This window comes from Pleurodeles waltl, chromosome 7, assembly GCF_031143425.1.
Source record: "Pleurodeles waltl isolate 20211129_DDA chromosome 7, aPleWal1.hap1.20221129, whole genome shotgun sequence".
Lineage (NCBI taxonomy): Eukaryota > Metazoa > Chordata > Amphibia > Caudata > Salamandridae > Pleurodeles > Pleurodeles waltl.
Window position 1 is genome coordinate 1054160022 of NC_090446.1, and position 23170 is coordinate 1054183191.

The 23170-nt window shown below is 44.2% G+C and overlaps 1 protein-coding gene across 2 annotated transcripts in view; it reads left to right on the forward strand.

The window, feature by feature from the left end:
* Positions 1 to 23170, forward strand: part of TEX2 (testis expressed 2) — a 465912-nt gene that overhangs the window by 171994 nt on the left and 270748 nt on the right. For both annotated transcript variants that reach the window (XM_069199934.1, XM_069199935.1), the window contains exon 2: positions 21097 to 22726. In XM_069199934.1, coding sequence (XP_069056035.1) covers positions 21122 to 22726 — 1605 coding nt within the window. In that variant the 5' untranslated portion in view covers positions 21097 to 21121. The remainder of the gene's footprint in view (positions 1 to 21096; positions 22727 to 23170) is intronic.

Sequence of the window (23170 nt, forward strand, 5' to 3'; positions counted from 1 at the left end):
TTCATTGTTGCGGGAACCCTCTATTGTGCACAACTGCGCTTGAAAGTATTTTTTCAACATTTGTGAATTTCATTTATTGCACAGGTTATTAGTTCCCGAAGCGACATCTCAGGGACAGAAAGCATTAAGAACAAATAATGGTATTTTACTGTAATACCTGAGTGTGCCTTCAGAGGTCTATATCTCAATGCATTGTAACATAGCCCTGCAGGAACTTTCCTTTTTGTGATCAATTTCAGACATTTCTCTTTTTTTTTTAATCTTTCGGCTACAGCTGCCAACTTTTGAACTGGTGAACTGGGTTCAAGTCTCGGCGCCAGCTCACCGGCGTGTAATTTTGGGCTAATCACTTAAACTCGTCTTCCCTTAAAAAAAAAAAAAAAAAAATATTATGAACGTGTCCTTATGTAATGTAACTGGTGCTCATGTAAAAAGCTCAAGTACCTTTAGGTCCAGTTTGTGCTATCTGAAACTGCTGTCAATGCACTTCACTTTACACATCTGTTGCTTTCTTTTCCGAATAGTTTTTCTTGTTTGTTTTTTACATGTTGCACAGCAACCTGCTTTGCTACATAACGGGTCAAAAACATTGACAAAGCCAATAGATCTCACGTAGGTGAAACCTCTTGGCTTTGCCAGTGTTTGTTTAGATATCTAATTCACTAATTGAGGCCTCCTATATTTTTGTGTCCAGGCTTACTTTCTGTCCCAGTCTGACCTTGTCCACATCACTATAAAAACTATTGTTTACCTCTCTGTAAGCTTTTTAAAAAAAAGTACTTCAATGTGATAGCATTCACCTGACTATTGTGTACCTCACTGCGAGACATGATGGAAACACGGCACATTAATAGTATTCACAGCACTGATCTGTACCCCTATTCAAGACATATTGAAATCACAACACTGTGAAAGCATTCATAGCAACTCCCTGTACACCTGCCCGAGACATAATAAAAACACAGCATGGTGTGTGAAATAACAATGGACTGAGATGCTGCCCCGAATAATTACCAGTGGTCGGGATTAATTCAGGCATTCCATCCACTACTTTTTGTATACTTTAGTGTGTCACCCTAAGTGGGACGGGTAACCCCGACATGGGTCCTGCGCTCACTGTGTCACTGGAATCCAGGTATATGCTGGTTAGCCCTCACTAGGGTGAAACGGGTGCAGGGTTGCTTGTGTTCTGGTTTAGGGGGGGACCTGCCCTGGCAGTTCCGGGTGGACTGTTCCTATTGGAGCAGGGTCAAGGCTGAATTGCATATGTCTGGGTTCTAGCTGGGGTGGCATAGTGTGCATAATAACGATGTGCTGGTATATGGCCTGAGGAATTACCAGTGGCTGAGATTAATTAAGGCATTCCATCCATCACTTTTTTGTATACAATCTTGTTGGTGACAGAAAGCTACTCTCCATCTTGCTACTGCTGCTCACTCACCCATGCTCTCATTTATTCATCCATCTCGTCTGTTCATGCTTGCACCCTGGCATGAATCAGTGGCAATGAAAGCTATCAAAAGGTGGACTTCTACAACTTGTAGCATGAATTGGTGCATGTTCCTGAGTGCTATTGTAGGACGTTGGCTCTGTATATACTGTCTCAAAGTGCGAGATAGTGTGCACAAAGTCCAAGTGTTCCTCTTAGAGGTTGATAGTGGCAAAATTAGATAATACTAATGCTCTATTTTGTGTTAGTGTGGTCGAGCAGTAGGCTTATCAGAGGGTAGTGTTAAGCATTTGTTGTGCACACACAGGCAGTAAATGAGAATACACACTCAAAGACTTAACTCCAGGCCAATAGGTTTTTATATAGAAAAATATTATTTTCTTAACTTATTTTAGAACCACAAAATTCAGAATTTAGGTAAGTACATAAATTGTAAGGTACTTTACACAGGTAAGTATGGAACTTTGAATTAAAACAGTAATGTACACAGTTTTTGGCAAAAATAGCAAAAAGCTATTTTAAAAGTGGACACAGTGCAAAAATCAACACTTCATGGGGGAAGTAAGTATTGGTTAGTTTCTCAGGTAAGTAAAGCACTTACAAGTTTAGTCACCGGGGCATAGGCAGCCCACCGTTGGGGGTTCAAGTCAACCCCAAACACCCAGCACCAGCAACACAGGGCCGGTCAGGTGCAGAGGTCAAAGTAGGGCCCAAATTACATAGGCGCCTATGGGGAACAGGGGTGCTCCGGTTCCAGTCTGCTAGCAGGTAAGTACCTGTGTCCTCGGGGGGCAGACCAGGGGTGTTTTGTAAAGCACTGGGGGGGGTCCCAAACAGGCACACAGAATACACCCTCAACGGCACAAAGGTGGCCGGGTGCAGTGTGCGAACAAGGTATCGGGTTTTGTGTTAAAATCAATGGGGGGGACCCGGGGGTCTCTCTGGTGGTGCAGGCACGGCACAGGAGGGCTTCTCAGGCCAGCCACCGACCGGGCTAGGATGAGGGCCGCCTGCTGGTCACTCCTGCACCGGTGGTTGGTTCCTCTTGGTCCTGGGGGCTGCGGGTGCAGTGCTTCTTCCAAGCATCAGGTTCCTTTGTTACTGGGCAGTCGCGGTCAGGGGGAGCCTCCGGACCCTCTCTGCAGGCATCGCTGTGGGGGTACAAGGTGGTCGACTCAGGGTGTCCACATCGTTGGAGTTGCCTGGGGGTCCTCTCTGCGGTGTTGGTTCTTCTGGACACGAGCGGGGGGCGTCGGGTGCAAAGTGTGAAGACTCGCGCTTCTGGGGTGAGGCTGGAGTCTCTTTAAAGATGGTTTCTTTGTTGCAGTTTTGGACAGAGCCGCTGTCCTCGGGAGGTTCTTGTTCCTTTAGGTGCAGGTCAGTCCCCTAAATCCTGGTCCCGCTGTATGCGTCACTGTATCTGTTATCTGAGTCTGGAGACAGGCCGGTAGGGCTGGGGCCAAGTCATTTGTTGTCTCCGTCGTCTCTGCTAGGCTTTCAGGTCAGCAGTCCTTCTTCTTGTTTCAGGTTGCAGTAATCTGCTTTCCTGGGTTTAGGGTCGCCCCTAAATACTAAATTTAGGGGTGTGTTTAGGTCTGGGGGCGCAGTAGCCAATGGCTACTGTCCTTGAGTGTCTTTGTGCCTCCTCCCTTTTGGGGGGGGTGGGGGGGGGATTGTCACATCCCTAATCCTATTCGGGGAATCCTCCAAAACAAGATGGAGGATTTCTTAAGGAAGGGGTCACCTCAGCTCAGGACACCTTAGGGGCTGTCCTGACTGGTGGGTGACTCCTTGTTTTTCTCATTGTCTCCTCCGAACTTGCCGCCAAAAGTGTCTAGAGGGGCGGGCATCTCTACTAGCTGGAGTGCCCTGGGGTGCCGTAACACCAGGCTTGAGCCTTTGAGGCCCACCGCCAGGTGTTACAGGGCCTGCAGGGAGAGGTGTGAAGCACCTCCACCCAGTACAGGCTTTGTTTCTGGCCACAGAGTGACAAAGGCACTCACCCCATGTGGGCAGAAACCCGTCTGGATGTGTCAGGCTGGCAGAAACTGGTCAGCCTAGCACTAGTAGTTGGACTGGTATACAGAGGGCATCTCTAAGATGCCCCCTGTGTGCCATTTCAATAAATTAAATAAAATAAATAAAATTAATTGTGCTGAGAAGTTCGATACCAAACTTCCCAGTATTCAATGTTGCCATTATGGAACTGTGGAGTTTGTGTTTGACAAACTCCCATGCCATGTACTCTTTCTGGCTACCCTGCAATTACAGTGTTTAAGAATTTGCTTAGACACTGTAGGGGCATAGTGCTCATGCAACTATGCCCTCACCTGTGGTATAGTGCACCCTGCCTTAGGGCTGTAAGGCCTGCTAAAGGGGTGACTTACCCATGCCACAGGCAGTGGTTTGGGGGCATGGCACTCTGAGGGGAGTGCCATGTCGACTTAGTCATTTTCTCTCCACCAGCACACAAGCTGTGAGGCATTGTGCATGTGCTGAGTGAGGGGTCCCCATGGTGGCATAATACATGCTGCAGCCCTTAGAGACCTTCCCTGGCCACATGGCCCTTGGTACCACGGGTACCAAGGGACTTACCTTTGTGCCAGGGCTGTGCCACTTGTGAGAACAAAGTTACAGTTTAGGGAAAGAACACTGGTGCTGGGGCCTGGTTAGCAGGGTTGCAATCATAACTGGCATCAACAAAAGGCAAAACGTTAGGGGGTAAACAATGCCATGAGAGGCATTTTCCTACAGCTATGTTTATTTACTCTCCCTCAGTGAAGTATTAGGACAAGTACAGAATATGCTGTAGAATCAGCTTATTACCAGATCCTCAGTGGAGGGGTTCAAAGCACCAGCCAATGTTCACAGAATGTGACCCAAACAATTCTACTGAGTCAAACATAATAGCTAGCTTCAAGACAAGAGCGTGCACTGCAGAAGAACATTATTACTGCATGCTCAAAGGAGAGACAACAGTGGATGCTCAGAGAAGACTTCGAGCACTGGAAAGTAGCAGCCCTTGAGCATTTGCAGATCATGTCAGTCTCGGCTCTGTACGTACTCTTTCATCTGGCATATTTTTATAAGTATCTGTGTCATTGGCTTGCACGTTCGTTCATGACAAGAGCCAGTGACAATAAACTGACTAAGTAGGTCGACTTGTTCAACATTTGTCACACTCACTGTATGTTCACCAACCCCAAGTTTCTATTTGAGTTGTAAGCAGGAGTAAATTCGCCAAAAGAACTTATGCCATTGAGACAACTCTTTTACAACTTGCTCATATGAGAGAGACTAATCAGTAGCCTGTGCTCAAACTGTGTTTGTGAGGCATCTCTGATCAGACCAGAATGACAGCAGACCACATGATGTAGCACTTGTAGCAGAGAAAACACTGATCACCAGAACACCTTCAGAGAGCACTTCAAGCACCAGAGATGAGCAACCCTTGAGCATATGCAGATAATTTCAATTTGTGTCTGTCCATGCTCATTCATGAGGCATCCTGCTCGTGGCTCTGCAGTTCTAGCACGATTCATTGTCAATGAATGTTCGTCATCATCTGACTCTTACATCTTGAAGAACTAATCTGTTCATCTCCACTGACACCTTATATCTATTTCGTTTTACTTTGCAATCCTTACAACAGATGTAAATACACCAGTATAGCTTGTGCCGTAGAAGCATTTCAGTAGCCCACGCTTTCATAAGTGACACTAATCTCCAGCCTTGGTTCAAACTATGTAACCAGGTAACTCTGAGCAAGTCAAAGTAGAAGCAGACTTTGCTTTCAAAGCATACATTGTAGAAGAAACGGGTTACTACATGGTCAGAGGAGAAGCCGCAATCATGGGTGGCTCAGAGAATTGAATTGGAGGAGTAGTGTATGTTGTCCTTGCCTGTGCTCCCCATGTCTGGGGCTTCCTGCCTGTCCTCCCCTTCCTCCTGGCTTACAGCACATGCACAGGAAGATTGTTGGTGGTCTCTGCGGACGTTTTTGGAGCACAAATCCTAAAACAAAGTGGGTGGACTATGAAGTAGAAATGCAGTGACATCACATTAACTGACACCACTGTAAGTGATGTCAAAGGAAATGTTACAGCTTTTTTATGTTATTTGGTGCTTATATATAGGGTATGGTTGGCCGTTAGTTTGGTGTCCTATCCGGTACCCTGCGCTGACTGGATTTACAGTCAGAGTTGATCTACAGAATGTATACATGCATGTCTGTAATGTATGTACTTGTAGCTGAAGCACACATTCAAGCCCACTTGTTTGTGAATGCTTTAGGTAATAAATGAGTCTGATCCCTTGTGAGAGATGTTCAGGTCTGGTACACATCCATGTAGAGGAGCTTGGGGGCAGCCCTGCCCATCCATTCAGCTGTTTAATGCCAGTCACATTGTGTTTCTGCCCACCACATACCACAGCATGGACTTATGGGTCAGCATTTGCTCTTCACTGTGAGCGATGGTATTTTGTTCTTGCACGTGTGCACATCCACCTAAAGAGTAGCACACTCCCGTGCCAGTTCCGGTAGGTAGTCCTTTTTCAGCTCTCATTTCATGTTTCTTTTTTATTTATTCCTGCAAAGGTTCATTTTTTCTTCCTTTAAGTTATTTTTTGCAAACCTGATTGGCCCCTTTTGATAACTATGTTTTAACTTGTTATTACTTTTACACTTATAACGTCTATTATATATGTTTGGGAAAAAGGAAACATTGCAGGCTTGCAAAGGCAGAACCGGTTAGCTTTGCCGATGCTTGCTTGCAATATAGTTCTTCTACCAACAGTCTCAACACGCAAGTGCTTTTGGACGTTAGTAACCTATGATGCATTCACGAACTGGTGTGTAACTATGTACCCCATTTGCATAACATGAAATGAAGAAAGGTGTGAACCCGCCCAATCAATTGACTAGAAAACGAAAGGAAGCAGTGATTGTCATGGGAAGTTGTGCACTCTTAGACAGTTATCATTTATATTTTTTGCAGTGATAAATATAGCAGGGTACTTATGATCACGGCTTTTGAATGAGCGAAGGATATAATTTTTTAGCACAGTGTATAGATGAAAATATCTCGCTATCAAAGTTTTGCATGAGTACTATAGAGTAATAAGAAAACAAATATCACCCACAAAACTGTGAAAACGTCTCTCTTTTTGTTTTTTGTTAATCATTGAGTAGTTGAGCTTAAAACGTGTGGAAGTGACAACGTTGTTTGTACTTGATTGATAGATTTTATGTCAGTGTGTATTAGTGCTGCACCTGTTCATTAACCAGTTAATGCTCAAAAGTGTCACAACCTGGCGAATGAAGGCGGGCAGTTCCAAGCCCCTGGGCGAGTGAATGCAGGGCCTTGCATTGTGTTGGAAGCCACGGCGAATGAGTCAAGGGGATGACTGGCCAGCGGTGGCAGTGAAGCTTACTCCGTCCGCTCCTGCATCCGCCCTCCGCGGGTGGCAGGCTGTAGAGCAGTGGTCTTCAAACTTTTTAATGCCGCGCCCCCCTACTTGAAAAATAAAAATCATTGAGCCCCCCCCTCAGAATTTTTCACAATTATTTTAGAAAGATGGCAATGTTTAAATAGGTTTAATCCTATTTAAACATTGCAGTTAAGTACGGTTACCTTTTTAAAACTGCAATAACATGCTTCTGCTTAAAACAATGGCATGTTATCTGTATACTATTTATTTTGGCCAGAGTTTGGCGCTCCCCCTGGGATCACTTGAGGCCCCCCAAGGGGGGCCCGCCCCCCAGTTTGAAGACCTCTGCTGTAGAGGGACGAGCCCTGGACTCCTGGGCTGTGCGGGGTGCGTGCCAGCGGTCCCTGGCTTCCTGCACTCTCCTATTGGTGCCAGCATTGTCCCAGCCGCTCATCAAGTCTCCTCGCTGTTTGAGTTGCCAACTCTAAGTCCTGTTTGCTGAGGCAGCGCTCAGAAGCCGAAGAGCAGCTACATTGTTTGAGCAGGTGTTCAGAGTTTTAAGCTACGAGGAAGGAAGGTTACAGTGACATGCAGATTTCTAGTGAGTGACCTGTGGGCAGTGGCCAGCTAGAATCCGCGCTGCACGCTGGGATCTTTTGTTTTTCACAGAGTGTGATTCGATCATGTCTGTCCAGAGAGCATTAATTACCTGTTACTGTCCCGGGACATACTTGATTACTCTAGGGTGGCCTTGTCCGAACGTCCTCTCTTTATTCTCACTCCGTACAGCCTCAGAGATTCTCTGCGACGAGGGCAGGGCATATTACTTTTTCATGTATTTTGTTGTGTTATCAGAGTGTCCTGTTTCCTTTTGTGGTCTGTGCCAGTTTCACGCAGTGGGGTATCAAAGTTGTCATGAGTCCTAGTGCGAGCCAGAAAACGCGGCCCTCGTGTCCCCCATCTAGATTAAAAGATGGCTGTTATTGGGAGGCAGTGGGCACCTTGTAGACCCGGGCAGTGGTGCCACTGCACCTTGTGCACTTATAACAGCTGTGCCTCTTCTTGAAGGTCTCCGAGATCCTCATTCTACCTGTCTCTCCTCCCTATCTACATTCCTTTCTCCTCTAGTGTACATCCTATTTCTGTCTCCTTCCGCTGTGGCTCTTTCTCATCTTTTTCAGTTGTCCATACATTCTTCCACTTTTCCGCACTTTTTTTCTCGCCCTTATTTGCTTCTTTTGCTTCTTTTTGACTTCCCCCCGTTTTCTCTCTCCCTTGCTTCTCTGTCCTCTCCCTTCTACATACTTCCATTCCCTCCGCAACTTCCCCTTATCCTCTGCCCTCTCGATGCACTCCCCCCTTCTCTTTCACTTCTACATCTTGTCATTTGTTCTCTCCATCTCCTGCTCTGACCCACATCCTCATGTGTTCCCCTTGGCACTGGCGCTGGAACAATTTTCGGACTGGATAAATTGTTCACATTTTTATCAAAAAGAGTTATTTAAAGGCGACAGTCAATAAATCAGAGTCGTTTTAGCCAATACATGTGTATTGTTTTGTTTTCTCACCCTACCTTGGAACTGCCTTCCATCATACTCAGCAATTAAAATCTCCAAGTCAGATTAATTTTTAACACTTTAAAAAGGAGCTATGGAGCTTTGGTGCCAAATGATTTCACCCTCTATAGGAACAGATCACAAGAGTGACAAAAGTGAGAAATGCTGTCTCTTGAAAGCCACATAAGGTAACCTTAGGGAGATATGACGACTAAATGTGCAGTGTCCTCGTGTTAATTACCAGTGACCTTTCACTGCTTTTGAACAGTTTCTGCTGCTTTGAAAGGAAAACTTACTGAAAGGTGTCATTCTGTTGCATTATCTTCCTCATCTGAGCCCCGCTCTAGGGGTGCTGCTGCACCTGCTGCACCAGTGCCAGAGCGTTCATCATCATCTTTACCCTGTTGCTTGATGTTAATCCCTTTCTCTCTTTCTCGCCATTATCGACTTCCCCTTTCATGTTTTTTCCTTCCCCTGCTACATTCCACACTTTCTTTTTTCTGCAATATTGGCTCTGTTCTCTGTTCCCCCCTTCTTTTCCTTTTCTTTGTTCTCTCCCTTTTCTGTTCACCCCTGGAGCTGGTCTTGTGTTATTTCTTTTAGTGTCTGCCTTCTGTTTTCCTTCCACCACCACAGGCGGATGTGTGCCTGCAAACGGTGCTTTCTGTGGCTGCGGCCTTTTGCCAAGTCTCAGTTGCCCAAGAGCCCCGCCTACCTGGTACCTTCCAGTCTGGCCGTCATTTGCCCGGATACACCACCGTACCTCACACCAAAACACCTGCAGGGAGGCGCAAACATGGTGCCAGGCAAAGGCTTCTGCAAAAAATTAAGCTGTTTGTTAAATAAACTGCTTCAAATCCAAGCGACGGCAGGGCCCCGTGCCACTGTACCAGCTACACCACTGAGAGCTATGCCCTTGTTTTCACAGTGTTCCATGTGCCCACGTCATGGTTGCTGCGACGATTCTCAATGCTGTAGTTGTCTGTCTGTCACCACTGGACAGAGCATTCAACAAGTATTAGACACACCCAGCTTATAGATAGGAATGGCTTGCAGTGATAGAGCCCGCTTTACCATCACATGTGCAGTCGAGGCTCTAACTCTGTCATTAGTCTGTCTTCACTTGTCCAAGCTCTTTGGTCTCTCTTGTGCGGACTCTTTCATAACTCACTGCCACCCAGTATGAAATTCAATATCAGAAAAGTCGTTTATTGTAGAAATAAGCCCACAACCAGATTGGCGTCCGGTAGCCATGACTGATCAGCAGCAACTAATCATTCAGAACCAGAGCTGCCTTCTGGAAGCAGGACACCAATTCAACACACAAGTATGGAATATGGAACACTGGCAAGAAAGAACATAAACTTGAACGAAAAGACAATGGAGTAATAAAATGAGCATGTGACCTCACCCCCTTCCGAAAAACATAACAAGTTAAACTTTTCCTTCAATCAAATAATTAAAATTACCAATATGAATCAACCTTTGTAAGCTTTGCAGATCATTTGACCTTAAACAAAATAAGTTAATATTTCCATCAATCAAAAAAAATGCAGTTACCTACCAAGATAAATCACAGTATGTAGGCTTTGTACTTAATTTGACTTTACATCCAACTCGAATCTTCCCTGACAACATATCATGACTACAAACAAGTTCGTCATTTAAATGAGTGGAATCACCATTGAAGAAAGGCAACGGACACTAGAACATTTCTCCAAGGTAACACCAGGACTGATGCATATGTCCCTGCTAGTGTCAAATGGGTATTGCTAGAAATGTTCTCCAAAGACCGATGTCAGTTCCTAACCCAGAACCAATGTCAGTGATTGGATTCACATCATCTTCAGTATTGTGACTGCACATAATTTCTGCTTGAGAATCTGTAATGGGTAAAACATGACTTTTATTCCGCCAACCCTTACCATTCAAAAGAACAGAAGTCTTAAAAACTCTGTCTACTTTAGTGGGGAAAAAAACTTAGATTCTCCTGTAGCCACTTTCATGTTTTTTTTTTTTTTAATAAGGACCCAACATCCCACTTTTTTGATATATTTACCCTTCTTCTTATTGTCATAGGAATTGTATTTTTCCCTGTTTTTTTGGTGCACTTCATTTATTTCTAATTTTATCAAGCAACTCAACTTCATTAAAGGAATAATCATGTACGGAGCCTAATCAGTTAGGAGGAATGGACACTTAGGGGGTTCCCCCCCCCCCCCCCAACAATCTAAATCCAGTAGTAGAGTGAGGTATAATCAGATAGGACCAAACTTTATGCTTAAGAGATTTGTTGACACATAGACCAGCAGACATACTAGTTTGCACTTCTTCTTTTAACAAATCATTAGCCCTTTCAACCAGTCCATTAGAAGGTGGACTGTAAAGTGCTACTTGTATGTGTTTAATGTCCTGTGACATCAAGAAAATCACTCATTTCCCATGTCACTATCTAGCTTGGCGAGGATAGCACTGTGCTAATCCTATGCTTAAAAACTTTGCTAGATAAGCAGACATTTGAGGTGAGCAAATTTAGAGTGTTGCTGGTGTTGCAGGGTGCTCCTTACTAGAGCAGCTCTCCACCTAAAATTGGGAACTTCCCAGAGTTCTCCTTTGTTTGTTTTTTTGCATAATTTATGCGTCACTCTAACCCTGAAAGGGCCTTGGTTTGACTTATAGACATATATATATATATATATATATATATATATATATATATATATATATATATATATATATATATATATATATTTCCTACTGGAAGTCGCCAGTAGGTAGTTATAGTTAGGACCTAGTTTCCAATGGAAAAGTGTTTTTTGTTTTGACAATAACTTTGGCGCCATTTGATGAATCTTCAAAAAGTTTTCAAAATTAGAACAACAGTCAGTTCAGCTACTGTCTTGAAAGTTTTGAGGTGATCTTTCAATTGGGGGCATGGAAAAAAGGGGGTCCCAGAATGCTTTTCCCCCCATGCAATTTTCCATAGGGATTTTGAACATGACTACAGCCCAAACCACTGGACGGAGTTATACCAAATTAGACTGGAAGGTACCACTTGGTCCAGAAAGTGACCTTTTTGTTATTTGTTGTAAATCTGCTCAGTAGATATTAAAAGAAAACCAAATTTGTATATCTGGAGGTATGAACCCTTTGCAAATCCTCCCAGTCTCTTGCAGAGATCTGATTGGCCGCCATCACTTAACCAGTAAGTGTTGGCAATCATTTTGGGACTCTGTCTCAACCAACTCCCAAACAGAAAGATAAAAGAAAAGGAGACAGGGTAGGAATACTCTGACCCCTTAGCCTAGGGAGGATCCGCGAATCTGGTGAGAAAACAAAACCAAGTGCAGTATCCGGCCAGGTACCCGGGGGCACATGGTCATATTAAAAAAAGAAGGGGGTGCACGGGGCCCTCCACCTGGGGCTTTTTTGAGCCCTGGGTACCACCACCTTCCCGGGCTTTATTGAAATATTGGAGAAGGCCCCCCTCAATTGGGCTCATATGAACACCGGGGACCACCACCTCCCTGTGCTTTATATAATGTAAAGGGGGTTCCACACAAATCCCCCTTCCAGTGCTTCAACATGCACCCGGGGCCACCACCTCCCTAGGGCTAAATTAAATATGTGGGCAGGGGGCTGCATGGACCCCCCGGGGACCACCACCTCCTCTGACCGACCTGTACAAATTAAAGGAGGGGGGCCATGCGACTTCCCCCCCCCCCCCCCCCCCCCCCCCCCTCCTGGAGCCAGTAGTGGCCCTGGGTACCGCCACCCCCGAGGGCCAACTCCTGCTACCTCCTGAAGTGTCCATTGTCAGGAGATAGCTGTTAGTTATCGCTTGGCGGGAGCAGTGACAGCTCCCGGTAAGCAAAAGCAATCACTAAAACTACTCCCGCTTGCTGGGGCGGAGTTTTTATATATTTTCCTGCTCACTGTCGTGCAAGCATGGATACAAAGGAAGGATTGCTCCCAAATGCAGGGAGCTGTATATTTAGCAGCTCCCTGCATGCAAGAGCAGTGCCGGCCCACTCAGGAGGCAGGGAGCCGGTTGGGACCGTGGGGCCATTAATGCTCCTCATGCTTTCTCCATCAAAGCACACTGGGTGCCCTGGGTGGGTCCATGGCACCCAGGTACAAGTGGCCGAGCCCTGGGGAATGGGGACCCTGGGGCTGACAACGGCCCAAGGAGATGGGCTGTGCGCCCCCTCCCTCTTTTTGCAATGGCGGGCTACTAAAGGATGGGTTCCCGGGCCAAAATCGTCCCGGAATGGGATTCACGCAGCCTCCTCCCAGTTTTACTTTTTATGTAGACCATGGGAAGGTGGTGGTCACCGGGCTCTGAGTGGGTCTACGCGGCCCCCCCCTTAAGGTTTTTCATTTAACCCTGGGGAGGTGGTGTGTCCCCATGGCTTCAAACAGCCCCAGGAGTGGGGTCCACACGGCGCCCCTTTAGTTCTAAAACTCAAGCGTCGGGGAGGTGGTGGTCCCTGGGGCTCCTAAGAACCCAATGGAGGGGAGTCCGTGCAGCCCCACTCCAATATTTTTATAAAGTCCCTGGGAGGTTGTGGTCCCTGGGGCTCAAAAGAACCATAGGAGAGGGCCTTTTGTATTATGGTGAATGCCCCCAGGATGTGGCCCACCCACCCAGGAGCTGTACTGAACAAGCTCGGGAGAGATTATTATTATTATTATTATTATTATTATTATTTTTTTTACATTTTCGCCGGATCCTCCATGAATTTCCCTGGAAATTGAAGAAAAAAAGTTTTTTCTTTGCCATGGCAGGGTCCCTTGGAGACCCCAGCTCCTGGGCTAGGGGTTCAAGGTATTCCTACCGTGCCTGTTTTTCTTTTCTTTCCGAAGGCAATGTGTGGCGCGGGGTTGGCTGCTTAATGGGGTTTCGGCCGTGCATGGCCGAAGGCTGTGCACCGCTGTGGTTGAATTAATGTAAAGCAATTATAATCACTTAACATTAAGAAAAACATAGAAATTCACGGAAAATACCAAAGGTTATAAGGACGTTATAGTTAGGAAATATAATTTTAAAAAACTTAGAAATTCACTTAAAAAAGCAAAGGTTACAGGGAAGTTATAGTTAAGTTCCCATGTTACTCTCACAAAACCATAGAAATTCACTAAATATAGTTATGGTTATCCCAGGTAACTAAAACACATGCCCTAAGGTAACTATATGTCCCGCCCTCGCCAGGTACTGCTAATTACCCCAGATATTTTATCACTCATGGCGTCTTTTATAACATCATTGATGTTATCAATGTAACATTTGCAGTAAAATTATTGATGAGATAAATGTGCATGGTGCAGGCGGGTGTGAGGTAAAGAGCATTAGTTATAGTTACTTGAGACAACCACAACTGTAACTGCTGAATATCTGTAGTCTTTGGTTTTGTGCAAGTAAAATGTGAACCTAACTATAACATCCCTGTAACATTTTTTTTTTCCCAGTGAATGAATATATATATAATATAGGTTAATATATATATTAACCTATCTTTAAAGCAATTATTAAATTATTATTAATCGTCTCCTAGCAGTATTTGTACCAATATGAATCAGATGTGTTTTTCTCAGTTTTTTACATTTATTTAATATGCTAATTCTGTTATGTTTATTGTGTTGGATCAATTTATATAATGCACTTTCTCCCAGTAGCATGTCCTTCCAGAGATACTGTGGGCTGATACCATCTCACCTTGATTTTTAAGTTTTCGGTCACAGACCGCATTGTGGTTTTATAAATAAGTTGAAACATCAGTAGACTATTTTTTTTATGGGTCTGATTTTTTTTGGGCTAAAATATTTATATATATACATACATACACATACACCCCTCCCCCCCCCCCCCCACTCCTATTAATTCCAACCACCAAAATGAATCATCGCACTCCAGGAAGATGTTTCTTCAGCCTTTAATTGCCATAATTGTAAACTGTTGAAGAAACATCTTCCTGGAGTGTGATGATTCATTTTGGTGGTTGGACTATATATATATCAATATCCAAATTGGTTATCATGTTTAACGGTTTTGCCACAATTTTAACATGATGTCTGCATATTATATTGCTGTGTTGTGTTAGTCTGGTCTTCTGCAGCCATGCTGTACTTCTTCTGGCCTATCTCTACTATGTTAAGCGGCTATTGAGAGTTCAGTTTCAGGTTCTCTTGTTGGTTGGCGCATGGAATGTTAGGTCTGGTGTAAGGTGTTGTCTATGTTGTGATACCCAAGTATTTGGCATGCCTGGGTTGTGTTGGCTGCTGGTGCATTTGGCACGCCTGGGTTGTATCTAACATGTCCAGTGGGATGTTTTGTTGAAGTTAATTGCTGTTTGTGTATTAACACTGTTTAAACATCATATTTGTGCTATGTTATATGGGTGTTTTCTGTTCTGTCCAAAGGGTTCTGTTGGCTTTTGGGCATTGACCTCCTCATTACGACTTTGGCGGGCGGAAAAGGTCGCCCGCCAAACTCCCGCGGTCAGGTAACCGCCAGTGTGGTGACCTTCCCTCGGCCCCCATTACGAGTTTCCCTGCTGGGTCAGAGGGGAAGGAACTCTGAGTTTCTTCCCGCTGGCCCAGCGCGAAACATCCCACAACATTGCTTGTAATCGAGTCGGAGACAATGTTGAGGTGCATAGGGTGCTACAGCACCCTTCGCACTTTTCACTGTCAGTAGACATTGAAAAGCGCGACAGGGCTGTCCATGGGAGCCCCTGCAATTCCCTGCCAAGTGCATGGGTGTTGCGGGCCCCTCCCTTGGAGGGAAACTGGCGGGGCTGACGTTCCAACCGTGGCGTTTTTTCCATGGCCATAATGTCCTTGGTTGGCCAAAGCCGCCGCCTAGGACTGCCAGACTCATAATGAGGGCCGGAATGTTTTTTACTAAACAGTGACTACGGTGTGTTGTCTTCACCTGTGGTTCTAAGGCTTGTACTGTTTGCACTGTCCTCAAAATAGCCCAGTGGCCTCTCCAAACAGATCAGCGTGTATTGAGCACATTGATTAGGGAATTGTTATTGTGCAGACATTAAGTACTGAATACCTTTGCTTTGGTCCTCGGTCTGTCGACCTGCACTGAGGCTACTCCGGCTGGAAGGAAGCAGGCAGAAGTGGGTTCGATGTAGGCAATAGCGCTTAAGTAGCACAAGGGGCCGTGGTTGGAATTTAGTTCAATGGACACGTGAGAACAGAGTGACTGCAAAGGGTACACACAAATGTGCATGTGAAAGCGCAGCTAGTACAATTAGTTAGACAGATAAGACACTTCAGCTGCAAGTAGATAAACATGTAAATGAGGCTGTCTCTGACATTTGGTTCACCACTTAGCTCCAGCATCCTCTGATAGCTGTTACTAGGGTTACGGACCAGTTGTCTTGACAATGAAGATAACGTGCCATCTGATCAAGGAGAACGCAGCTCGTCATGTAGGCCTCTTTTAACGACAGTTATTCAACACATATCTGTCTGCTGACGCTGTGTGATCGACTGCATTATTGCAGGCTCTTCTTCTTGGCCAAAAGGGCCCTTTATGCTGGAGCGCGTTCTGTTTACAATGAAACACTTGTTTACCATATCAAGTACGGAGCCCCTGCGAGGGAAGTGAATACAAAATACCAGGGAGTGCGGAACATTAATTGTATTTGAAGAACAGACACGCTTCAGTTTTCTCCAAACTATAGGCCTGATGTGCTATTATAGGATTTCGCAATTCACAAACGGTGAAAATGACCAAATCACCAATTATGAATTGGAAATCCATACGCACCAACCAACAACCACACCATTTTGTGATTTGCGAAAAATCACAATTGCAGTTTACGGATTCCCGAGATGTGATTAGTTGGCAGTCGCAGCTTTCGAATAAGCAGACACAAGTTGCAGATGTCACCTTCGAAGCGACTGCTGATGGCACAGTCTGGTTACAGAGTTTCCTGTCCAGAACACTGCTGACCAGGAGAGCCACAGGCAGTAAGTGCATGGGAAGGAGTTCACAGCAGCAGAAGAATCCAGCGCGTGCAGCAGCTGCTAGAGAGCCGCCCGAGGCACTGACGAGGGTAGCTTCTAGTGATACCTCAGTGCTGTGATGCACAGCCACAGTCTAGGAAAACCCACCATCCCCTCAAACTCGGGTTAATCAAATTAAGCCCCTATTCAGGCATTAGGGCCATTATTTGCGAGTCAACTAAATGCTAGCATAGGCATTCCCCACCGATTCCTGTGCTGCAACCAGTTATTCTGGGCCTGGCACACGTGACTGTGAAAGGAATTGTGGGACATGTAGTTCATGGATTGACAAACGTAGTATACTAACACTGAAGGGTAGTGTGTGCATGATATGCCGTCACAGATGTGAGTCGCTCCATATCTAGAACAGTGTACGAACACGGCACTACAGTGGTGATGTGGCCACGGGTCTGGGGGCAGAGCTGCAGACTGGCCAATAGGGAGCAGGCAGCTGCTTCTGGAAGAAGAGTCCTCATGACTGATGGTGAAGAAGCAAATTGTGAGAGAGCCACAGCAGGCAGAGGGTAAAAAAGGCAAAAAATAGTTAAGCAATATTTTTACCTTTATGTGTGAAGTTAAAGTGTTTTTGGTTAGTTGTACTCGCACTGTGAAATCATGATCAAGTACTAGCCAGAACTGGCAGATAATTATGTTCCATTTTTTTCATCCGGTGAATAAACCAGAAGATTGTTTCACACACTTACACCTTGTAAGAGATTGTTTCATACATCTGCATTCAGTGGTCAACAGTTACTCAGAAGTGGTTGGTGGGGACATCTCCCTGGCATGCACATTCTTCTGCCGTTCTAGCAAGCTCCTAACCTGTGTGAACAGAGCGAGGTGGCGAATGTGACAATGCTTGGTGTCTGTCTACTGGAAGAAGCCTGGGAGTTGATGGTAGATGGAGGAAGAACAGAGCCCTAACAGGAACTATCATGCGGTGGATGTATCCTAACAGTCTAGCATAAAATAAAGAACTTATCTTCTACCTGAGTGGCTCTGGACTCTTAAGTGAAGACTCTACCCTCCTTTTTCGTTTTTCCCTTCCTCTGTCTTTCCCATGTGCGTCTTTTGCTCGAAGCAAATGCTTGAGGCCGAAGAATAAACGCCGGCCTTCAAAAATAAGTGCCGGTGCTCAGCACCGGAAACAACAAGCACAAATTAAGCACATGTGCCAGTGCACCGAATCCTTCACTTTATATCTTTAGTGTGTCACACATTGCACACTTTGTGTTTATAAACCAGTTTATGAATCGAAAAAGTTAGTTCATCATGCACTGTATCTTTATTTGTTATATGCTTTTAAGTGCCACCTCGTTCCCCTCCTCCCCCTCCTCCCCCGTCTCCCCGTCCCGGATCGGTTCACAGACTAAATAATAGCAGGGGTATTTGTTCAGGGGAAGGACACGGTGAAAAGAAGCAACAGTGGAGCATGTTTAATCTTCATCTGGGCAATAAAGATGTATACCGGCCTATCTCGAAATATCAGTTTCATGGCAAGTCCCGTAATGGCCCTCACTCATTAAACTCAATGTAAACAGTGTTTTCCACTGTTAAAACAGTCATGATACAGTGCACTAATATCATTTAGTGCTTGTTTACCTCGACATCACTTGCTAAAAGTCGAACACTGACCTCCTGTGTCAGTATGTAACCTCTATCATCTTGAACTTAGGCCATCGGTTTTTAAATATGGTGTGTGCCCCCTCCAGAAGATACTTTTTCAGAATGAGACGGTTTAAAGTGTTGATGGTGTTGTAGATGCCCTCCATGTCAAGGAGCAGCTCTTCACCTAAAGACTGAGAGCTAACCCGTGTTCTATAGTCACAATAATAGTTTAACTTCTTAACAGAGTGCTCATTGGTCAATGATTTAACATATGTTAACTGGTTTGAGTCTGGCATGAACTGGAGTTTTTTGTGTTGTTACTAATTACTTTTTAGTTTACCTCTAGTAGTGATTTTGCTTTCCATACATCAGATGTACCTGTCAATTCCACACAGCGCGGAGGAACTCGAGAAGTCATTAAACCTTGCCTCCCAAAATGAAAGTAGAAGGGCTTTAATGCAAGCCGACGGCCTATAGGCATTATCCGTCACTTCATCAGCCTTTTCACTTTATGTGCTTTGAAGACAGATGCTTAATGTGTGTAAAGCTCATTGTTCTTTGGGCTTAAAAGACAACTGCTACATGAAATGTTTTCTTTTCTTGAAGACCAGACTAGTCACAAAAAAGATACTTTGAGTTAACATGAGATTGGGTGTAGGAAGCTGGCTCTGTGCACACTAAATCTCACTTTGAGATAGTATATACAGAGTCCTGGGGTTTCTCAAGAGGCTTGACAGGGCAATAATAGATCATACAAATGCTCTATTGGTGGTAGTGTGGTCGAGCATTTAGGCTTAGCTGAGGGTAGTGTTAAGCATTTGTTGTACACATACAAGCAATACGTGAGAACACACACTCAATGACTTAACTCCAGGCCAATAGGTTTTTATATGGAAAAATATTATTTTGTTAATTTATTTTAAGAACCACAAGATTCAGATAGCAGATAAGTACATTAAATGTAGGGTACTTGGCAAAGGACTACTTAGAATTTTGAACCAAAACAGTAATGTACACAGTTTTTCATAAAATGGCAATAAGCTATTTTAAAAGTGGACACACTGCAATTTTCAATTGACAAAACACACCCTCAGCGGCACAGGGGCAGCCTGGTTTGACATTCTTATATAATAGCCATGCTAGAGACAGAGCGGGCCTTCATAACTCACCTGAACATAGGAACTTGTATGCTGTATTGTCTGTATGTGGCGAGCATGGGCGACAATATGCTAGGCTTATACCCATTTGCACGTTTCAAGTACAGAGCTGTTATCTATGACATTAGTGAAGCAATCTGTGTGTATGTGTGTTGTCTAATTTACAGTGACTACACTTTATTATAGATGTGAACAGTACTACGCAACTATTCTTTTTATATTTGTTTTAGTTTCTCGTTGTTTTTCTGTTGGTGTAGTGGGTGTAATTGTGATGGCACTTGCTGTGGAAATAAAATCAATTAAAACATTTTGAAACTTTGGATGTGTGTAGGTGGCACATAATAGTGGTGGTAGTGTAGTTCATACACGTATGATGGTACATTCTGAAAGCTGACAGACCATCTAATTACCAGTTGTTTTTAGCACCCCAGCAGCAGGCAAAATGTGTAATTTAGTCTTTGTAACTGTAGATATCTATTTTAAGCACAAATGTTTGTTTTTAACAACTTAGCCTGCGAACATTCATCGACCCCTTGCTTTATCGGACAGAAAGAGAAAGCAGGTCCAAAAGATTCACATTTTGATATCATTTTTTTACTGAATTTGTCTGTCAGGACTAGTGAGGAGTACATTTTATACCCAAGTAACACGATAAATATTTGGAATGCTAACTGGAGATTCTCTCTAGAAGTAACTGATCGTTTTTCCAGGGTCTGTTCACTTGTGCTGAAGCAGACCCTGCTCGGACTTAGAAGCTTGACTAGTAAGTGTGACTAGCAGATGTTGAGGTGAAGTGTGTGTATGACAACCTCGACCTTTGAGCTACATCCACCATGATGGCAGGTAGGCAGAGGCGCTGGCTCAAGCTCTCTGACAAACCAGCAAGTGTTAGGCTGAGCGGTCCAGCCCCTTCCACGCAAGAGGGAAGCGTAAGGGGTTCAAGTGTCTTTGATAGGGTTCACGCTGAAGGTGGTTGTTGCAAGGGCCGGTGTAAAAAGAACAAGAACTCAGTGCAGTGGGTGTTGCAAGGGCAGAGTGAGAAGAATAAGAAGTCATTGCAGGGTGAGAGTCATGTTGAGGGTGCAGCTATTAGGAGAAAGGAAATGGTGAGAGGGGACAGGGTGGGCAACTGAATAAGCAGTCTGAGAGAGGGACAAGGGAGCAGGGGAGACCTTGTTAGAAATTCCACCTGAAAAGCTACAGATTGTTTTTACCTGCAATCCAGTATACCTGGCAGAAAGGTGAATAGGGTGGCAATGGCGGACTTGGTAGTAGAAGAGAAGGATTCAAAGGAAGTAAGAGTCATCGGGAGGCAATTTAAGGGTGGTGGGAAGACGTTGGTGTGGTGAGTGGTAAATATCCTGCACAGCAGAGCTGACTGGTGGTAATTGATGAGTCTGAGAAAGAGCCTATTGTTTTGTAAGAAAGCCTGCCTTTTGTTTGCGAAGATGGGGAGTACAGAACCAAATAGTTTTATGACGTCTAGTTTTACCATGCTTAATCCACCCACCCATCTTATTTAAAACCATGAAATGAGATAAAAACCAAAGAGGTGGGTGCTTTATTTTAGGAAATACAAATAAAATGCGTAGCACTAAATGAAAAAATAAGTTTCTTTGAGTAGCAGTGGATGGGCCCGTCACGCATTCATTGCGAAGCAATGTTGCACCTTTGTAATATTTCTTTGATACCATGTTCTGATATATGCGTAGCATCTGTATTTTTTTAGCATAGCTCAGGAGGAGGACTATCCTAGTAAAACACAAACATATTTTAAAACCTAATATTAAATGACATCATGGGCTTGATGTTTCTGTACTGTGAATATCTTTGTGGATGCCATGATTTAATTGTCATTTTCCGTTCACAGATTCTGACACATCTTTAGGACTGCAATGACAAGTCTGAACAGTAGCCATGCAGAGAAAAAGGTTCCAACATCTTCCAAGCAGGCTGCACCAAAAGTGCAGGTTCAGCGATCGGTTTCCAGAGAGACAATCACCATTCACTTCTCGGCATTTGGGAAGGAGGAAGAAGAGGAGGAAGAGGAGCTGAGAGAAACTCTGGATGAGGAAGTGGATGACCAAAGCATTGTAACAGCTACTGAAGCCGAGGAAGACCTTACGTTTGAACATGATACTCCCTTATCTGATCATGCTACCTCGCCCGGCACGGCAGTTGCAGATTCTACATCCTTATCGTCACCAGAGAACACTGTAAAGACATTAGAGCCCTCCTCATTGTCCAGATTATTTAGCTCAGTGCCATTAGTTCTGTCGTCTTCATCACAAATGTCGCCTTTACCTAGTTCATCTGCTATCTCATCTCCCACAGAGCAGATGACCAGTTCCTCTTCTACAGTCTCCTCCCCATCCAGGTCTGTCGTGTTGTCATCCAGTGCGTCTGCTTCCCCCATCAGCAGCGCAAAGCCTTCAATGAGTTTGGTGAAATCTCTTTCAACAGATGTAGAACCGAAAGACTCAACCCCTCCTTCGAGGCACAGACACATTATGAAATCTCTCGTTAAATCCTTGTCAACGGACACTTCTAAGCAGGACTCAGAAACTGTGACCTTCAAACCACCAGACTCTAAACTGAACTTGCACTTATTTAAACAGTTCACTCAGCCCCGAGTTAGCGGTGGAGATTCTAAAACTGCCCCTTCCTCCCCAATCACCTCCCCTTCGGACGCGCGCTCCTTTTTTAAAGTAACTGAAGTAGAAGCTAGAATTGAAGACACTAAAAGACGCTTTTCAGAAGTCATATATGAACCATTACAGCTTTTGAGTAAAATAATGGGTGATGAATCCAGCAGTTACAGGCCTAAAGCCTTATCATCAAGTGCTTCAGAGCTTTCCAGCCTTTCCAGTTTAAATGGGCCTTTGGAAAGCAATAATAACTACAGCATCAAAGAGGAGGAATGTGACTCTGAAGGAGACTGTCCTGCAAATGAATCCAGTTTAAACAAAAATAAGTCTGGTGAACAGGTGAGAGATGGAGAACCGAAAAGTGTGCAGCCGTCAAGCATGAAGGAACTCAGTGTGAAGGCTTCTGCACTTGTATTGGAAAAATGCTCATTATCTGCTTTGGCAAGTAAAGAGGATGAGGAGTTTTGTGAACTTTATCCTGAAGACTTTGATTTAGATGTGTTAGAAGAAAGCAAGGAAAGCCAACATCTAGAAGGGCTCTCAAAACAAGGGAGTCCAGATGAATTTGGCAATGAATTTGAAAGTGATGATGATGATGATCAACATGTGACACTACCTGAAGTACCAGGCCTGACACTATTCTTTTTTACAATGTTTGTATATGGGTACATCATGCTTCCCCTCCCTAGTTATCTAAGTGGATTGTTGCTGGGAGCTGCTGTTGGATTCATGATTGCGGTCTGCATCATTTGGCTTTTTACACCGCCACCACGTCCACATCGAATTGAGAAACAGCATAAAAATCACTGTCATCTAGAATCACTGGATATCAAGGAACCAGAAATTCTTAAGGTGAGTCTTTGAAAAAGAAAGTGATGTTTGTAAGTGGATAGCAAAATAAACCTAAGGAGGTTTGTCATTATATGTGTACACCATCTACAACTCATCACTATTTTGAAGTCCAACGTTACAAATGGTTATTTGAAACATAAAAAATACTCTGTTTGTCATACCCTTGTCTGAGAACAGTTATGCATATCACAAGTTAACTAACTCAAGACACATAAATTGTGTGACCACTGCAAAATTAAATTTAAAAAAGCTAAATTACGTTTGATCTAGTCTGTTGTAGTCTGAAATGCTTTTCAGAGTATTGCATTTAAAACCCATATACTTATAGGCCAATTGCCTATGGATAGGTTATTCTGAATTAAATTTCATTTATTGCATCATATCTATCTTGCTATTAGGTATACAACTGTTTACATTAATTTCCCAATTGAAGCCTAAGCAGTA